An 18,956-nucleotide genomic window follows, 5' to 3' on the forward strand; every position below is an offset into this window, starting at 1 on the left:
TAAAAAATAATATGTGTGGTGGTTCTTAACTGTGTCACATTTTTTTTTTTTTTTTTTTTTTTTTTTTTTTTTTTTTTTTTTTTTTCTTTTTGTGGTATGCGGGCCTCTCACTGTTGTGGCCTCTCCCGTTGCGGAGCACAGGCTCCGGACGCGCAGGCCCAGCGGCCACGGCTCACGGGCCCAGCCGCTCCGTGGCATATGGGATCCTCCCAGACCGGGGCACGAACCCGCATCCCCTGCATCGGCAGGCAGACTCTCAACCACTGCGCCACCAGGGAGGCCCTTGTGTCACATTTTTATCATTAGTGATGATAATTACAGTCATGTTCATCATTTATAAATGTTCCTTTTGTAGCCAAACCCTCTCCTCCTGTGGTATCAGGCCCCGCAGTGAGGGTCACACCTGAGCAGACAGTGAGCTTCACCTGCAAATCCCACGGGTTCTCCCCCAGAAACATCTCCCTGAAATGGTTCAAAAATGGCAATGAGCTCTCAGCCTCCCAGACCAACGTGGAACCAGAGGGAAACAACGTTTCCTACAGCATCTCCAGCACAGCCAAGGTGGTGCTGGCCCCGGGGGATGTTCGCTCCCAGGTCATCTGCGAGGTGACCCACATCACCCTGCAGGGAGACCCTCCTCTTCGTGGGACAGCCAACTTGTCTGAGAGCATCCGAGGTAGAAGCCCCTCACACCAGCCTAAGCCCGCACCTGCCCTTAAGGCCCCAGCCTGTTCCTCCTCCCTGCCTTTTGCTCCAGGCCTCAAATTGCCTGGAATCTACTTCCTGACAGTCCTGCCCCATCACCAGGCTCCTAGATGAGCTGGTCACTAACTACTGTTTTAACGGCAGCTGCCAGGTGGACACCCCTCATGTGCCAAGCACTGTGCTAAGTAGTTTCCTTTACTTTATCAATTGTTTCTCCAACTACAGGCCCCTATGTGCTTGGTGATTTTATATATTTTGCTGCAGTTATCATATTCCACTGCATGCCAGGGGCTGTGCTTGTAGATGGCACACATTATTAACCTAATAGGAGCCCAGTCCTTGAGCACCTACTGTGTGCCCTGCAGTGTGCTTATGATTTCATTTATATGCAAAGAGACCCTCGGTGTTTGAGCACCTGCTGCATGCCTGGCCCTGTCCTCTGGTGACTCCCTTGCTGTGCTGGAAGCTGTTATCCAGCCCCTCTCCTGTGACCTGTTGGTTCTAGAAGGTCAGAGCTTCTGCCTGTGCTGTTTCAGTTCCGCCTACCTTGACGATTACCCAGCACCCCATGGTGGGGAACCAGGTGAATGTCACCTGCCAGGTGAACAAGTTCTACCCCCAGCGCCTACAGCTGACCTGGTTGGAGAACGGAAATGTGTCCCGAATAGACATGGCCTCGACCCTCCTAGAGAACAAGGACGGGACCTTTAACCGGACGAGCTGGCTCCTGGTGAACTCATCTGCCCACAGGGAGGCTGTGCTGCTCACCTGCCAGGTGGAGCATGACGGACAGCCGGCGGTCACCAAAAGCCACACCCTGGAGACCTCTGCTCCCCAGAAGAACCAGGATGCAGATGAACCTCTTGGTGAGGCCTCCACTCCAACTGACCCAGTTCTTTACCTTTTTTATTTAACATTAAAGGTAGTAATTCATGCTTATTATAGAACACTCTAGAAGTGAATAGATATAAAATAGAACTTTAGAGTGAGTTCCCACCCCCAAACCCCACACCCCCAAGAGTGACCACTTGTTAGAGTTTGGTATATTCTTTATAGATCTTTTGACATAAATATCCATGAAAGAAAGAAAGTAGGGAAGGAGAGAGATCGTCCTGTCCATAGCGTCCTGCCTCTTGCTTTCTTTCACTAACAGTAATTGTGTTCACCATTCCATGTCCGCCCACCTCCCTCCGGCTTGCTCTTTCTTACCTGGGCCTTGTCTCCCTGGCTGCCATCGCAAGGGTGCCCCACTGGGAGTAGGGATGGGGGCTTCAGGGTGTCTGTGGCTTATCTCAAGTAAAATCAATGCTACACTAAATGTCCTTGTACATATTCTGTTACATGCGCAGCTATTTCTGTGGGACGATTCCCAGGGAACATTCCTAGGCCCATTTAAGGTGATGGTGACGCTGCCACCCTTCTGGGAGAGTGAAAGGCGTCAGCCCCCATCCAACCTGTTGTCGATGTGTCTCCCTTCTTTCTTCAAAACGGCAGCACCTAGTTGGTGTTTTGGGACCACTGTGGAATGTTCCATCACCTGTACGCTTGTATGTAGCGACCCTTTGAATGGATTAGAATAGAGTCCATTTCCTTCCTTCGTACATCCTTCAAGGGAACGGCTCTAAAGAAGCCTTGGGGCCTGTCACGGTGCCCTTTGGTGCCACCAATGGCTGGTTTTCACAGGATGAGCCCTGCCTCTGGAGACAGGTTGTGTGGATCCACTCCGCCTGTCACAGTCTTGCTGGGGAGCTTGGACAAGTCAGTGCCCGTCTCTGGGCTGCTCCGCCTACTTCTGGCAATGTTGAGGGAGGTGACCCTGGTGACCCCCCAGCTTTGAGCCTCAGCTGCTAGGACCATAGCTGTCGCAGCATTGTAGCTTCAGGGCTGGGTATGCAGTAGACACTCAAGAAATACGTTTAGAAAGGATGAAAGAGTGAGTTAGCTGGTTGATGTGTGAGCTGGTTTAGTTAGTGATGTAATCCTCAGAGCTATCCAATGAGGTAGAGATTACTATTGGCCTCAATAACATAAGCCAGTGTGTGTGGGGGGGGGGACTTAAATGACCTGCTCAAGGTCACACCACAAAGGGCAATGATTTGAACCCACGTGTCTGAGACCCGCTCCTGGCCTCCTACTCTGCCCTCATGTGGGATCCCCTGCCTGTGCCCGGCACCACCCCTGCCCTGTCTCCGTGTCCCATGTCCTGGGCTCAGCGCTCCTAGGCCCAGGTCCTGGGCACGGACCAGGGCACAGCCTCGGGGCTCTGCATGTCCAGATGCGCATCCAGCACTCCTCACCACCCTTGCCCCCTGCGCTGTGTGATGCCCCAGCTACGATTAGGAGCTCCGGACAGACCTGCGCACCTGTGTGGCGGCTCCACGGCTCACTTAGATGAGGAGGAACATATGTCTGTTCCCCGGGAGGGAGATTCCTGCCCATGCCCTGCAGCTGGGCCTCTCCGAGGCTGACAGCAGCGTTTCCCCCCTGTTACCTCGGCACGGTTTTTGCACTGCCGGTGGGTAACCCATGAGGAGAGGTGTGTGCAGACCCATGGACGTGCCCATGTGGCCTGAAATGTCTGAGCCAGATGTTTGCAGTTAATGAAGCCTGCCTCATAGTGAATAGGGGCAGTGGGTTTTCCTTTTTTTTGTTTTAAATTTTCCTACAAGAAGCCTCTATTTTGTGTGGTCCTAGACAAGGCTGACAACTGGAACAGTATCTTCATCGTGGTGGGCGTAGTGTGTGCCCTGCTGGTGGCCCTGCTGATCGCCGCCCTCTACCTCCTTCGAATCAGACAGAAGAAAGGTGGGTGCATCCCTCAGTTCCTCCTCATGAGTTTGCCCCTGGGCTGTCCTTCCCAGAGCGGGAGGCCTCACACAGTTTAAGCCATAAAGATGTCCAGTTACTCCCGGTAACAAGAAGTCCAGAGGTAACAGTGCCATGGCTGTGTGGGCCCTTCACCAGGCTGGAATCTGGGTGGGTCAGCACCTTCACAGCCATCACTGCTCCAGGCCTCACATCCTCATGGGACCACTACCAAGGTGGGAAGCAGGGAGATGCCAGGGTGGCAAGAGGGCCTCAGGGAGGAAACAGTGTTTCCCAGGAGCCCCGGGCAGACTTCTGCTTTCCCCTTACCTGTCCAGGTTACATGCCCAGCACGCTGGCAGGAGGCTAGAAGGGAGTGGGGATAATACCACAACTTACTTCTGAGGCCGTTGGGAGGATTAAATGGCTGACTGTGGGTACAATGTTAGTAAGATGCCCAGCACACAGCAAGTGCTCAGTATTAACTCCTGTCGTCAGTATTGTACATGAGCCTGGAAACATGAGCCACCTCCCTGGAAAGCTCCCTTCACTGTGCCAAGATGTGTGGCCTTTGACTGCAGCAGGAGGGTATAAGTTCAAATCCAGGACATCATCCCCTTGTTTGCATGCTCATGCATGTGTGTGGGCAAGCACGTGTGTGTGTGTGTGTGTGTGTGTGTAGTTGTTGCTGTGGCCAGACCTCTGACTTTGGAGTCAGACAAACTAGGGTTCCAGACCCTTGTTTTACGCTCTAAACAATTTGGCCTCCACGAGCCTCCATTTCCTCACCTGTAAAATGGGTGTGGCAGTGCCTGCCTTAGAGGCTAGTTATGAAACAAATAAGCTCATGTGAAACAGCAGCTCTGACACATTCTCAGACCTAAAAAGATACATGTTCTCTTTCCCACTCTTGAAGGAAACTATTTTAAGCCAGTGTTTCTGAAACTTTTTTGGCTACAAGTGATAGAAATACATTTCATGTCTCAACCCAATGCACACACACCCCATCTATAAAATTGGAACTCTGATATTTTCCTTTTTGTCATATTTTGTACTATATTCTTTTTAAAATGCTGGTTGTGACCCACCACATGCCGCAGATTATAAAATGCAAAGTGTGGTCCCGAGCTGTGCTTCTGCGCCCAGACCTCCAGGCAGAGCTCAACAGGCATGTTGCGCATCAGCCACGCACCCCTCCTGCACCCCCTTTCCTCTGGTCCCCAAGTTTCCCTCCCCGCTGGGCTGGCTGGAGGGACTCAGCTCTGAGACACTGCCTGAGCCTCCAGCTCCCGTCCAGGAGGGCTGGCCTCAGGGCCCCCATCTCTGGAATCCAGAAGAGCTTCTGCCAGGTGATCTACAGGGTGGTTTCCCTAACATTCCTGGAGCCCCTGCACAGGAAGGACTCCTCCTCAGGTGGGGAAGCAGGGTCTGTTGCCCACCAAGAGTGACAAGCCTGCCCTTGGATGGAGCGTTCACGGTGTCCACTAGTGTCCCAGTCCCCTTTGGAGCCTCATCCCTGGCCACCACATCAGGCTCCGGCACATGTGAGCTCATTACCATGGGCCTGGGCATCAGTGACCCAGTGTTCCAGAGGGTGAGGGGGGTTGGAGAACTGCAGATGCTGGTGAAGGCCACCCAGCCCTGAGTGGTGTGTCTGCTTGTGTGCAGAGCCCAGCTGTTACACATAGGCTCTAGAGACAGTGACAGCTGGCCCTCAGTCACATCTGATGTTCCAGGAACTGTTCACAGACCTAACCCCACTTTACAGATGAGGAAACTGAGGCATGGGAAAGTTATGAAACTTGCTCAGGGTCTCACAACTGGTGGGTGCTGAGGCCAGGATTCACACCTGGACAGTGGGTCTCCAGGGACTACGTTTGAGACCACTCTGCACTTCACCTCCATCCTAATGAGACACCCCTTCTCCCTCATTGGTCCCTGGAGGTATCTGCCATCCTCTACCTCATACTCACAGTGAAATATTCTAATTTCAACTCTATCACTTACCAGTTGTGTGACCTTAGGGAGTCATCCAGTGTCCTTGGTATAAAATGGAGATGATGGGTCCCATCACTGGACTCCCTGAGATGACTCATGACCCAGCATTTGGCAACCCATCAGCCTCCATTCAAATGTTAGATGCTGAGCTGCAGCATCTAACTGGTGTCACTCACCTAAAAATCCAGTACCTGCCCGGCACCAAGCGTTAATCTGGCAGTGAGAATTCTTGCATGGTGGCAGCCTCCAGCCTGTTAAAATGTGGTACAGAGCACATTTGCCTGTGCGTGTTGCTTTTTAATTACAGTTTTACAGCAAAATGAGAGTCAAATGGTGGCTGAGCCCCAGTGACTTCTCTGTGGGATGCCCCATATCACAGGCTTAAAATCTCTGAGCCAGATGGACCCTTTCTTTCCTCCCAAGATCCTTTTTTGGAAAGTGGTGAGATGAAAATGAATGTCCAGCCCAACCCTGTGAGTTAAAGCACTGAAATCCAAGCTCAGAGAGGGAAAATGACCCACAGAGGGTCACACAGCAAGTGAGTCGGTGGCAGAAGTGGGATTCCCATTTACTCCCCTACCTAGCAGACCTTGCCAAAACCTGTTCTCCAGCAGTGAAGGGCCCTGATGGGGACCCAGGCTTGCTGTAGGGTCTCTGGTAAGGAGTGTGATGGATGGAAGTGAGGCTCAGACAGAGGTAGGGCAGTTGACCCCTCCCAGGCCAGCTGCTTTGGGATCTGACCTTTGGCAATTCCCAGAGATGGGAAAGCAGGAAGGCCCAGCTCACTGGTCTTCCTCCATTGAAGATAATGGGCCGCACACCCCAGTGGGGTGGACGTGGGGTTTCCTGTGGTTTAGAGGTGATTTCAATAATTCCTCCCTAACTGGCTTTTGTTTCTTCTCTCTTTCAGCCAAGGGCTCCACTTCTTCTACAAGGTAAGTGCATCACTGGGTTAGGGTGCTTTTGTATTTATTTTGTTGTTTGCCTCCAAAACTGCAAAGCATAATGCACACCCACTGACCCGCACTCCTGCGCCAGTCAACCGTTCTATTTCTTTCCTTTGTAAGCTCTTCTCACCAGGTCCATCTTTAATTACTATCTCAAATGAGGGGATTTGAGGGGATTTCTGCACACAGAGGCACTGATTTCTTGCTTGCTGTCCACAGACAGTGAGACCCTTATCAAATCCCATTTGGACTGTGGCAGAAAACTCCTGCACATTCTGCCCCCGAATCCAAATTGTATACTTTGCTCTTTCCTTCGTTCACTAAATATTCATTGAGTGCTTTGGCACAGATGGCCCTGGCAGTGCCGGCATGAGTAGGATAGAAGCATCTGTGCCCTCCTGAAGCCCGTGACCTGGTCAGAAGCTAAGTCGATGACATTACATCACAGATGGTACATTAGTTTGTTGATTCACATTATCGGTGATTTTTGCTGAGTCTCTATTGTGCACCAGCTCTGTTCTGAGCGCTCAGGATACAGCAGTGAACAAGAGTCAGTCTGGGCCTTTGTGAGGCTCAGATGCCAGTAAGAGAAGCAGGCAGTAAGCCTGGAGGCAAAACAGTATAATGCCCTGTCAGGTGGTGACGAATCAAACACAGCAAGGGGATGGAGACTGGGGGGCAGGGAGGGCAGGGGCAGGGCCTCCTCCGAAGAGGACATATGAGCAGGGACCTGGAGCTGGGGACCTGTGAGGGGACACTTGCTGGGCGAGAGAGCAGGCGAGGCAAAGGCCCGGGGTGGGCAGTGCCGGGAGGATAGGGAAGGCCAGCCATTGGAGCAGAAGGAGTGAAGGGCCAGGAAGGGATGAGGTCAGGAGGTGCAGGCCCACGTACCTTAGCTGTGGCCCATGCAGCAGATGGGTGACTAATCCAGACTTTGCAGCTTTGGGGAAGGCCCCCGACATTCACCCCAGCAGAGTAGAGGCAGCGCCCCATCATCTACCACGTGAATGTACCCGCATGGAAACATGAACGTCCACACCAAGGACGCTAAATACAAACTATAAATAGCTTCATGTTGGTTCGTGACAGGTTTTGCCACCAAATGCGTTTTGCAAATCTTTTGATATTTTTAGAGCTTTGTGGATTTCAGAATTGCAAAGCAGAACTGAGGATCTGGAGGGGAAGCCAGGGGTCTAGGGCCTGTAGCTGTTAGGACTCAGGGTTTTACTCCCAGTTGGATGAGGAGGCTTAGGAGGGAGATGATCTGACTTTGTTTTTTTTAACTTTTTTTTTTTTTTTTTTTTTTTGGATGTACACGGGCCTCTCACTGTTGTGGCCTCTCCCATTTTGGAGCACAGGCTCCGGATGCGCAGGCTCAGTGGCCATGGCTCACGGGCCAAGCCGCTCCGCGGCATGTGGGATCTTCCCGGACCGGGGCACGAACCCGCATCCCCTGCATCAGCAGGCAGACTCTCAACCACTGCGCCACCAGGGAAGCCCCCTGACTTTGTTTTAAAAGTATCACCCTGACCACTCTGTGTGGACCAAGCTAAAGGAGGTGAGGATGCAGGCAGGGAGGCCAGAGAAGAGGCTGCTGCAGTCCAAGCAGCTGGTGGTGGCCTAGACCAGGGTGACGGGATGGGCTGAGACATGGTCAGATTCTGGATATATTTCACAGGTAGAGCCAAGAGAACTTGCTGATGGATTGTAGGGTCAAGGACAATACCAAGGTTGGGGGCATAGGGGTGCTGTGTCCTGTGTTGGGGACCACAGATGCAGTGGGGAAATACTAGGCACTGCAGTTGCACACAGCAAGAGCATCTGACCTGTCTGACGGGCCCTGGGAAGCACTATGTGTCCCTCCTGCCCCACAGCGGGAGTCTGTGGTGCCCTTGGGAGAGAGCCTGCTCTGACCTCCACAGGTGGCTTCCTGCTCTGAGCCCTGGCCAGCCTCCCAGCTTCCCCATCCCTGAACAAGCAGAGCCACCACTTGTTTGCATGCTCATGCATGTGTGTGGGCAAGCAAAACCAGGCTTCTCGCTGCCCCCAGGGAAACGTGCTTCCTGTTGCCGGGCCTTCACCTGTCACACTTCCCACCCAAGTACACTCTTTCTCAAGGGCAAGGCTCAGCTTCCATCCTTTGCCTAAAACCCCTCAGTGGCTCCCTGTGGCCCTCGAGGTAGTCCAGATGCCCTCCTGAGGCCCTCAAGCCCCTCGTGGTCCAGCCCTGCTGCACTGGACAGTTCTACTTCCAGCCACTCCTGGAGCTCACATTCCGTGGCTCAGCCGATGCTGCCCCCCTTCACCTCCTCCCTCACACTGCATCCTCGCTCTCCTCGCCCTGTGCGCTGGGCCTCTCTCCCTGAGATGTGCCCCGCACCCCTGCTCCTGAGCCACCCAGGGTCTGCACAGCTTCAGGGGGCGGCAGTCACGGCAGGCTCTGAACAGCGCCCCGGGAGTTGTGCCACATGGAAGCTAGTGTAGGCGCCCTTCCTTTTACCTGGTTACCTCTTGCTCTTCCTTCTGGGCTCAGCAAGGGTGTTACCTCCTCCAGGGACAGAGGCCCCTCCTGGGAGCTCTCCTGATGCCCCTGGATGGACACCCCAGTGTGTCCAAGTTGTCTCTGCACTTGTCCCCATAGTATAACCCACCCCTCTTGAAGGCAGGGGTGACTTCCCTCACGTTCACTGCTAATTGCTGCTGAACTTGGCACCATGCCCGGAATGGAATGGGTGCTCGGTAAAGGTTTGTTGAATAAATGAATGAACAAATGCCATCCCAAACCACCACAGCAATCCCCGATCTCTAACTTCCTGAATCCCTGAAACTCTCCCTGTCGGTGGCTTCACAGCCCCAGATATGGAAGTGTCTCTCTTTTTTGTTTTGTTTTTATTGTTGTCACTATTTTTTACATGTCATCTCCTCAATTAGACAGTACATTTCTGGAAGAAAAGGGGTGTGTCAATAATAATAATGACAACAGGGCTTCCCTGGTGGCGCAGTGGTTGAGAGTCCGCCTGCCGATGCAGGGGACGTGGGTTCGTGCTCCGGTCCGGGAAGATCCCACATGCCGCGGAGCGGCTGGGCCCATGAGCCATGGCCGCTGAGCCTGCGCGTCTGGAGCCTGTGCTCCGCAACGGGAGAGGCCACAGCAGTGAGAGGCCCGCGTGCCGCAAAAAAAAAAATAAATAATAATAATAATAATATTGACAGCAGCATCAGCGGCTAACATTTATTGAGCATTTACTGTGTTCCAGGCACAGATCTATGATTTTACCTATATTAGCCCATTGGTGATTTAATTATTGCAAAAATCCTATGATTTACTCTTGTCCCAGTTTAATTCAACAGAGGTTCTCAAACTTGAGTGTGTAGCAGAATTCCCTGGAGGGCTTGTTAAAATGCAGATTCCTGGCCCCACCCCCTGAGTTTCTGATGCGGAATTTGTATTCCTAACAAGTTCTCAGGTGGCACTGATGCTGCTGCTTCCGAGCTGGACTTTGAGAACCCCTGCTCTAGAAGCTTATTGTTGTCCCTATGTTGTGGTTGAGGAAACTGAGGCTCAGAGAAGTCGTGTGACCTTCCCAAGGTCCCACAGTTAGTAAGTGCTGACCCACGAGTCAACCCAGATTTCTCTGACGCTGAAGCTGAGGCTCTTCATCACTGATCCAGTGCCTCTTGCTGCCTGTTTCTTCTTCCCCAGAGAAGCCAACCGTTTTCTGCCTGTTTTTTATTTTTCCAGCATGAGCCTACCGAGGGAGCCGTGAGATCACTTGCTCCCTTTCATCTCTCTAAGCCAAAACGTTAGCTAGTGAGCGGTAATGGCGCTTTCCCATGCAGCCGCCAGCTTCAGCTAGGCTGGCTGGGATCAGACACTTTCCAGAGGACATTGGCATGGGTAACAACCCAGCACCCTGGGAGGGGGCGGAGCAGGGGAGGGGGCAATGCCACCACTTTGAGCTCAGAGGGCCCATCACGTTACAGGGCCAGTGGGGGGACTGGCTATTTCTAACTCCCTAGGTTAGGAACGTACAGGAGAACGCTGTAATCTTCCCCAGCTCAGATGAGGGAAAAATGTGGTTCTGCTCCCTTAATTGGGCACTGGGGTTCATTCGGTCGGCCATTTGTTCACTTGTCAGACATTCACTGAATTTATTCTTGGAATATTTAAGGCTTCCCTGACTCTTTTCATTTATTCATCTGGATTGAGCGCCAGGCCTTAAGCTGGGGGATTGCAAAGAGTAGCAAAAAAGACCCTAGCCCTGGTCTCGTGGCACTTTTGATCCCAGGGGAGAGATGTTCATTCATTCAACAAACATCTATGGCATGCTAACGGTGCACTGGCCCATTACTAGGTGTCAGGGCTCCGGTGGCAAATGACATGGGCCTAGTCCCTGCCCACATGGAGCTCGTGGTCCACAGGGAGGCAAGTTACCAAACAAGCTAGGAGGTTAATACACGCTGTGCTGCAGGCACTGACTAAATAACACAAAGTCAGGCGCAGAGCAGAGGTTGGGGGGGAAGGGGGTGGGTGTGCGGTCGGCGGTCAGGGAAGGCCATCTAAGGAGGGGACATTTAGGAGACAGCTGAAGGGCGAGAAGGCTCTAGCCATGGGAATATCAGGGGCAAGAGTAGACCAGGCAGAGGGAATGGCCAGTGCCAAGACCCCGAGGCAGGAGCAGTTGGACGTGTTCACAGACCATGGAGGAGGCAAGGGGGCCAGAGCTGAGTGATCGAGGGCGGAGACAGAGGACTAGAGCATTTGGTGGGGGCACATCACGCAGGCCAGGCAGTCAGGACTCGGAGACGGATTTCAGTGCGTGGTGGGAAGGAGTTGAGGCTTTTAAGCAGAAAGATGATATGACATCGCAGATGCATTTTACATGGGGAGAGTGGAGTGCAGGCAGGGCAGGAATAGAGCAGAGATGCCAGAGGCTCCTCAGAAATTTAAAACCTGGATGGTGGTGATGACGGAGTGGAGGGGTTCGATATGTACTTTGGAGGCAGAGTCGACAAACCTTGCAGTGGATTAGACACAGGCTTTAAAGGAAGAGGGAGGAGAATCAGAGGTGATTGCCACTTCCTTAGCCGAGCACAGGGATGAGTGACAGCAATGCCATTCACTGAGACAGAAGGGACCGGAGGAGAGACAGACGTGAAAAATGGGTAACTGCTTCTGTTCTGTAATAACTGCTCTGATAGAGGAGCCCAGTGTTCTGAGAATGGACTTTGGCATTCAGTGAAGGTTTCCCTGAGAAAGAACTATTTGAAACAGCTCCGAGGGAAGAGAAGGAGTGAATCAGATGAAGAGGCAAGGAGGAATGAGTGTGCAAAGGCCCTGGGGCAGCCTGATTGTCATTCATTCCAAGTCAGTTTTGAGCACCCATACCTATGTGGTGAAGAAGCATGGCAGACAGCCAGACACGCAAACCAGGCGGGAAAATATGCAGGGAGTTTGAAATTGTCACAGAGGGGCAGCCCAGCCAGCCCAGCACTGTTGGAGCCTTCCCAAGGAAGTGACAACGTAGTTGAGTCTTGAAGGATGAACAAAGGTGAACCAGGAGCAAAAGTGGTTGGGCGTTCTTCAAGGCTGTTGTTGACATGTAAAGTGGGCCACATCAAGTAGCCCTTGAGAAATATTGGGTGAGTGAATAAGTGGGTGAATGAGGCTGAGGGAGTGAATGACCCCTAGGGAGGTCAGCCAGGGACAGACTGCACAGGGCTTACGAGCAGGGCGAGGCATTGGACTTGAACCAAAGGCAGTGAGAAGCCAGACCCGTTGGAAGCAGGAGGGGTATGGATGGAGCTGAGTTGAGTGATGCTCCTCTCCAGACGATGTCCCTGCTCCTGGAGGGCCGTTGCTGTGGCCACGCGGGGCCCGTCCTGCCCCAGAACTGCTTTCTGAGCCAAGCGCTCATGCCAAATCCATTAATAACCCCACTGCCAAGCCCCATGGCTCATTTCTGACATGATCCAGGCTAACATCCCCAGACTGGCCAGCTTGAGAATTTACACAACGCCTTCAGAGCCAGTGGCTCTGGTTTGCTCACCACCTTGACCCTGCAGTGAGCCAAGCCACAGCCTCCAATTACAGAATCAAGTGCTTGAAGAGCTTCTTTGATTAACCAGAACACTTGGTCCTTCTCTTTTCCTTTCTTAATGGTGACTTAGATGTGTATAATATAGAACATTGGGAAAACATGGGAAACTAAAAAGAAGAAAAAATACCACCCGAAGATCCCTGCTGTTAACATTTTACTATGTTTCCTTCCAGTGTTATCCACACATTTTTCATAATTGAAATCATTCCACAGAGAATTTTGCTTTTATACTTATCATTTTAATGTAATCATTTGTAATTAAAAAAAAAAACTTCCTCATAAACCTTTTAAGTCTTTATCTACAAATCTATCCTAATTTCCTTAACCAGTCCCAGTTGGTGGAGCTGTGAGGTGTAAACCTTCCTCCCCCATCTCGTTCTGCGGTAAATGCCTCTGTGCATAAAGCTTTTTCTATATTTTGAATCCCTCCCCCCAACCCGGCCAAGTGTGCGATTATGAGTCAAAAGATGAGGACAACTTCCAAGCTCTTGACTTTGCCAAGCGGCTTCCAGAAAACGTTGTGTCATTCGGCCCCTCCCACCAGCAGTGTGTGAACCTGCCAGTTTCCCTGCACCTTCCCCAGCACCGAGTATTACAATTTGTAAAGATCCTTGATGATAAAGTAGGTTAAACAAAAAAAAAGGTAGTGCATTGCTGAAAAGCCCTTTGGTCCAAACATGTGATAAGCAGTTGTGTTTCTGTTGGGGATCGCTCATCCGTGTCCTCCACCCATATAGGAAGTGGAACCTAATGTTATTCTTATCCATTTGCATGAGCACTGGAGATAGTGAGGGTATTTTTATCTGTGCGTCTCTTTCCTTTTTAGGTTGCATGAGCCCGAGAAGAACACTAGAGAAACAACCCAGGTACGGTGCTTGGTGAGATGCCCTTCCTGGGAAACAGGAACAGGCTGGGACAGACTCTCCCAGCTGGAACAGAGGGAGGGGGGACTCAGGAAAGCAAGGATCCTCCACCCCTGGCACCCGCCCACCCTGGCGAAGGAGTCTTAATTTAGAACAGGATCTGCAACTCCTGTCGATGCAAGGAAATCATACCACCGAGAGTCTGACTCAGTGCCAAACACTGCACAGCTTGGAAGGGCACCGTCCACCATGTGTTCTGTCTAAATGGTGCCCTGGAGTCGGGCTTAGTGTTCATCACGCCATCCAGCCTCCGTGCACGTGCCCAGCCAGTCCTTCCACCAAGAGCACCCTTGCAGCCCTGTGCCTCTCACGCGGGGTAACATGCAGCACTGCGCTGCCTTCGCTGATGGGAAGACCCCATGTCATTAATGACCTCATGCAAGGGCACACTCCCTTGAGCTGGCACTCTCGCCCCAGCATCACTGAGGGGATTTCAAGGCACCATGGCTGGCCTGTTTCCAAGAACTCTGGCCCTGTGTGCACCGGCTGACGCTGTCAGACCTTGGAGGCAGAGGGCTCCTCTGAGCCTTGTAAGGAGACAGGCCCTACCCTGAGCCTGGAATGAGAACATGGCAGCTGTCCTTGACATTTCCCTGGCAGTTGTCATCGTCGTCTCTGTAGTCTGTTGAAGAGAGTCAGGGCTGGTGAGAGGCACGGTGCTTCTAGGCCAAAACTCTCCTGACCCAGCACAGCCCCACCCCACCCTTCCTGCCTCCAGCGGGTCCTGGGCATGAGCTCAGGTGGTGATTAGAAACCCAAGACCATTTCCAGTCATGGGACAGGAAGGCCTTCTCCCCCGTCATTTTACTTTCTGGGGCTCTCAAAGTCAAAGTTCTTTCTGGAACTTTGCAGGGAAAGAAGGATGGCGAAAAGAGCACTGAAACCTGTACAGAATTCACAGTCAGTTGGGACTTCCTGAGCACCTACTATGTGCCAGGCCCTGGGCAGTGAGCAAGGCTCTTGTGGAGCTTGCAGCCCTGTGACTAGGACTCCCAGTGCTGTGGGCCGTCGGACCACAGCTTTAGAGGCCAGCAGACCTTGGCTCTTTTCCAGCTGTGTGACTTTGACCCAATTATTTAACTTCTCTGGCTCTCAGATTCTTCACCGTAAAATAGAGTAAATAACTCCTACCAAGCAGGGTCGTGTTAAGGCCTAAATCGGGTGATCCACGTGAGAGCAGGGCGCCTGTCAGCTGTTGGGGACTGAGGTTATTTTTGTGCATCAGGTGGGATCATGGGTGTTGGTAGCTCCCCTCCACTTCTACAGCGCAGGTGCCAGGCACAGAAGGAGCAAAGTATGTCATTCATGATGGGTAATTTCAAGGCAGCGGTTGTGGGTAGTAAGATGAGCATGTGGGAGAGGTTAAGGTTTGCCAGGTGGCAGATGACAGCTGACACGTGCTGAACATATGTGCACTTGGCATGAGCCAGGCTCCTTCCTAAGAGCTTTACCTGGACCATCTCATCGGGTCTTCCCAGTGACCCTGGCAATAGATACTATTATTAGACCCACTTTACAGATAGGGAAACCAAGGCCCAGAGAGGCTAAGTGAACTGCCCAGTCCCTCAGCCAGAGAGAGCAGAACCAGGATTCACACTCCGACTTCTGCCTACAGAACATTTACCTCCTGTTCACTGCTGGCCTCATTCTCACACACGCCTGTCTTCTGTCCCCCAGTCCCCAGCTTCACCAGGAGTGGGGCTGAAATTGTTGCCATCCATTTATCCATCCACCACTCATTCATTCGTTCATTTAACATCCATGGGGCTTCTTCTGTGCCAGCCTTGGTTTCTGCATCATAACAGATGCCTAGTGAATTTTTGTTGAATAAATGAGTAAATAAGTGAATGTCCGCATCCACTGGGGGGTCAGCATCTTCTCAGACCTCCAAACAGGCACAGACAGTCCTAGATGGTGGGTGCTGTGATGCAGAAGCACAGACTGAGGAAGCACAGAGATGGAGCTCTGGACCCAGCTGAGAGGAGGGTCTTAGGATGAAACTGACAGGGTGGATTGGGTTTCATTACAAGAAGAAGGAGGGCTGGACACTGTAGGCAGAGGGAAGAGCATCAGGAAAGGCAGACGAGACCTGCAGGAGGGGGTGACATTGAAGCAGGGACGTGAGGCGACTACACTGATGGTTAGGAAGACCCTTCAGGCTGTGTGAGGAGGAGGCTGATTGGAAGGGCAAGGCTGGAGACAGGTGACCTTGGCCGGAGAAGAGGGGGCATGAACTAGGGCTGAGCCAGTGGAGGCCAAGAAGAGAGAGAAGCAACCAGACTTGGTACTGAGGGTGAGTGAGTGGCTGGGGGCTCCAGAATGACCTCCTCTCCATCTCATTTAGATCCAGGACAACAACGACATCACATATGCAGACCTGAACCTGCCCAAGGGGAAGAAGTCCACCCCCAAGGCCGACGAACCCAACAACCACACGGAGTATGCCAGCATTCAGGCCCGCCCACCACCTGTGTCCGAGGACACCCTCACCTACGCCGACCTGGACATGGTCCACCTCAACCGGAACCCCAAGCAGCCAGCCCCCAAGCCTGAGCCATCCTACTCGGAGTATGCCAGTGTCCAGGTCCAAAGGAAGTGAACAGGTCCGTGGTCATCTCTAGGGTCTGTCCCCATGAGCCTTCCTGTCCCATTGCGGGCAGCCTTGATGAGGACAGCCAGCCCAGTTCCTGGAGGGCCAGGGTGGGACAGGACCCAACAGTGAGGGTAGCTCTTGTCTCCCCAACCCAGCTGGCTCTCCAGCATTTCCACGGCAGCCATGGCCCCTCTATGTGGCCACACATGGAGGCTGGTGTTGCCAGACTAGGCAGGGAACCGACCTGGGACCTGGCCAGAGCCATCAGGGGTGCAAGAACTCTCACGCCTCTGTCCATCAACTGTGGGTCTTGTCATGGTCTTGGAGACCACTGACTGCCTCCTTGACACTCTGCAGCCCGATCTTCCAGAGTAAGGAGGGAGAAAACCCACCTCCTCCTCCCAGCACCACCCACCTGGGGCTTTGGGGAAAGTTTTCCCTTTAGATCGAACTGCCCATCCATGGAGAAGAAGCTGGACGCGCATCCCGAGACTTGGTGCCGTGGCTGCCAGCAGTCCTGGCCTCCCCTCCCTGCACTGACCAGCCACAAGCCCCGGGGAGGAGAGGAACTCCTCCGCCACCAAGGACTGAGGGACAAAACGCCCCTCCTCCTCACGGCCCTCGAGACCTGGAGGACCTCTGACGGTGATACTCCACGTGGCCCCACCTCTCCCTTCCATACCTGAGCTCGCTTCCTTCAGCAAGCACTAACTCACAACCTCTCGCTGTGGACGCCTGTAAATTATTGAGAAATGTGAAATGTGCAATCTTGAAACTGAGGTGTTAGAAAATTTGATCTGTGGTGTTTTGTTCTGTATTTTTCTTAAAACAACAGCAGTGTTATCCTGGCTCTTTGTCATGTGTTGAAGTGCGTGGTTGGGTCTTGTGCAGTCTAAGGTTGGACGGTCGGTTGTCCAGGAGGGATTCTCTTACAGCGGAAACTGAGTTCCTCCCAGTCCCAGAGGCTTGAGGGTGGGGAAGAAGGTTCCAGGTTGGCTGCTCCATGGAGACGCTTAGCCTTCTCTCCACGAGGCTGGTACTTCTGCCTTCCAAGCCCCCGGTTGCTAAGTCTGAACCTGCCCGTGCTTCTCCAGGCTGCCTCCTTCTCTGTCCGGCCAAGACGCAACGCCTCAGTCTGCTCACCTGTAAAGAGGGGGGAGGAAATATGCCATCCCTCCCCTCCACCGCTCACAAGCACTTTAGGGCCATGCAGGGTAGGAACAGCCTGGCTGTTTTCCCCATTCCAGCTCTCTGAGCTCATCTCTGAAGGTGGAATCTTCCATTTCTGCTCCCAAACCCTGTCGAGATCAAACTGGAATAAATCAAAGACAGCCAGGAGGACTGGGCAGCTGTGAAGCCAGGAGTGACCCACCTTCTGTCCCTCTGTCTCAAGAGGTTGGGCAGAGGCCGTGACCCTGTTATCCTCGGACCCCGCACCCCTCCAATTCAGTGTGGGGGCCTGGCTGGGCCCAGGGCAAGCAGGTGTTGCAAGCCCTGTTTATTCGGTCTTCACCTGTAACTGATCAGCTCTCAGAGCTGAGATGTGAATCTTCACTGCCCCCTGGGTCCAGCCATTTGATGCCCAAGGGATTCCTGGCTCAGGCTGTCAGAGGCAGAAGCTGAGCCATCCTGCCCATCAGCAGGTCCTCCAGGTGGAACTCGGGGAGCCGAGTGCAGACCCAGCTCTCTGGGGGACAGTGATCTGTTTTACACGATGGCATGCAGGAACTGGCTGAGCCAACAGGCCATGTGGGCAGCTCTGGCCCCACAAGCCAGAGTTTCTCTGTGGCATCTAGGAGCACAGTGGCCCAGCCACCTGGCTCGAGCTATTTCCAGATTCCAAAAGGTTGGCTTGTAAACCTTGGTCTCCCTCTCTTCTGCCCAGAGAGAGCACACACATGTGAGCACACACACGCAAACACACAGAATTTTAAAAAAATGTTTTCTTGGTGCCACTTTAATTTTATTTTATTTTGAATTTTGGAAGGGGAGTAAGGAATGAGGCCAAGAAAGTCACATAGTTCAGCTTCAGCCCGGCAGCCTGGAGATTCCCATACCTGGTGAACCGAACCCCAGGAGAAGGAAGGAGTCGAAACAACAGTATGGAAGGAGCATGGTTTCGGGAGTTTATTTTCAAACTGCGGGGAAGAAAACAGGCCCTATTTTGTATATAGTTGCAACTTAAACTTTTTGGCTTGCAAAATATTTTTGTAATAAAGATTTCTGGGTAACAACGGCCCCTCTGGGTGTTGAGTGTCCTTGTCTCCGTGAGTTTGTCCCTGTGCCCACGAGCCTGGGAGAAGATCATGTGGGCCCCAGGGCTTGGAAGTGACTTCAGCGTTTGGTCCTCTCTTGGGTTTTATAGACACAAAGACTTTGTTTCCCCTGGCTCAGAGGGAGTCAGGGTAAGGCAACCCAAACACCTGCTTGAGCAGAATTCCAAAAGAAAACCAAGTTTGAATTCCGGCTTTGCCACTTTGTAGCTGCGGGAACAAACCGCCCACCTCTCTGAGACTCAGGCTGATCATTGGCACAGTTGTGGCAATAATAGCCCCTCCAGGGTTAGTGTGGGGATTAAAGGGGCTAGGGTGCTCGGCACGTGGCAGGCCTTCACTAAGCGTTGGGTCTTCCTGCCCCAAACATTGCACAGTGGGGTCTGGTCACCCCTCACCACCTGTGGGATCTTGGACAAGCAGGTCACCCTCTCGGGGCCCCACTTTCCTCCTCTACCAAATGTGGAAGCTAATGCTTGTCCTGGAATAACCCTGCCAGATGATTCATGTCTCGTGCTAGTATATAGTAGGTGCTCAATAAATGTTAGTTTCTTTATGTCCCCTCCATAAGAATATTAATAATATTAATGACAGTTATATAATGATGGCAA

The 18,956-nt window shown here is 52.5% G+C and overlaps 1 protein-coding gene across 3 annotated transcripts in view; it reads left to right on the forward strand.

Moving 5' to 3' along the window:
* The window catches only part of SIRPA (signal regulatory protein alpha), a 43,632-nt gene extending 25,322 nt beyond the window's left edge, over nucleotides 1–18,310 (forward strand). For 2 of the 3 annotated variants that reach the window (XM_081257203.1, XM_081257204.1), the window contains exons 4-9: nucleotides 356–676; nucleotides 1,242–1,571; nucleotides 3,400–3,510; nucleotides 6,419–6,443; nucleotides 13,383–13,422; nucleotides 15,824–18,310. In XM_081257203.1, the coding sequence (XP_081113329.1) occupies nucleotides 356–676; nucleotides 1,242–1,571; nucleotides 3,400–3,510; nucleotides 6,419–6,443; nucleotides 13,383–13,422; nucleotides 15,824–16,078 (1,082 nt within the window). In that variant the 3' untranslated portion in view covers nucleotides 16,079–18,310. The remainder of the gene's footprint in view (nucleotides 1–355; nucleotides 677–1,241; nucleotides 1,572–3,399; nucleotides 3,511–6,418; nucleotides 6,444–13,382; nucleotides 13,423–15,823) is intronic. The other variant, XM_081257205.1, reaches the window with a different exon arrangement.
* Nucleotides 18,311–18,956: the final 646 nt, after the last annotated feature.

This window comes from Mesoplodon bidens (assembly GCF_964165515.1).
Source record: "Mesoplodon bidens genome assembly, chromosome: 15".
NCBI classification, from domain to species: domain Eukaryota; kingdom Metazoa; phylum Chordata; class Mammalia; order Artiodactyla; family Ziphiidae; genus Mesoplodon; species Mesoplodon bidens.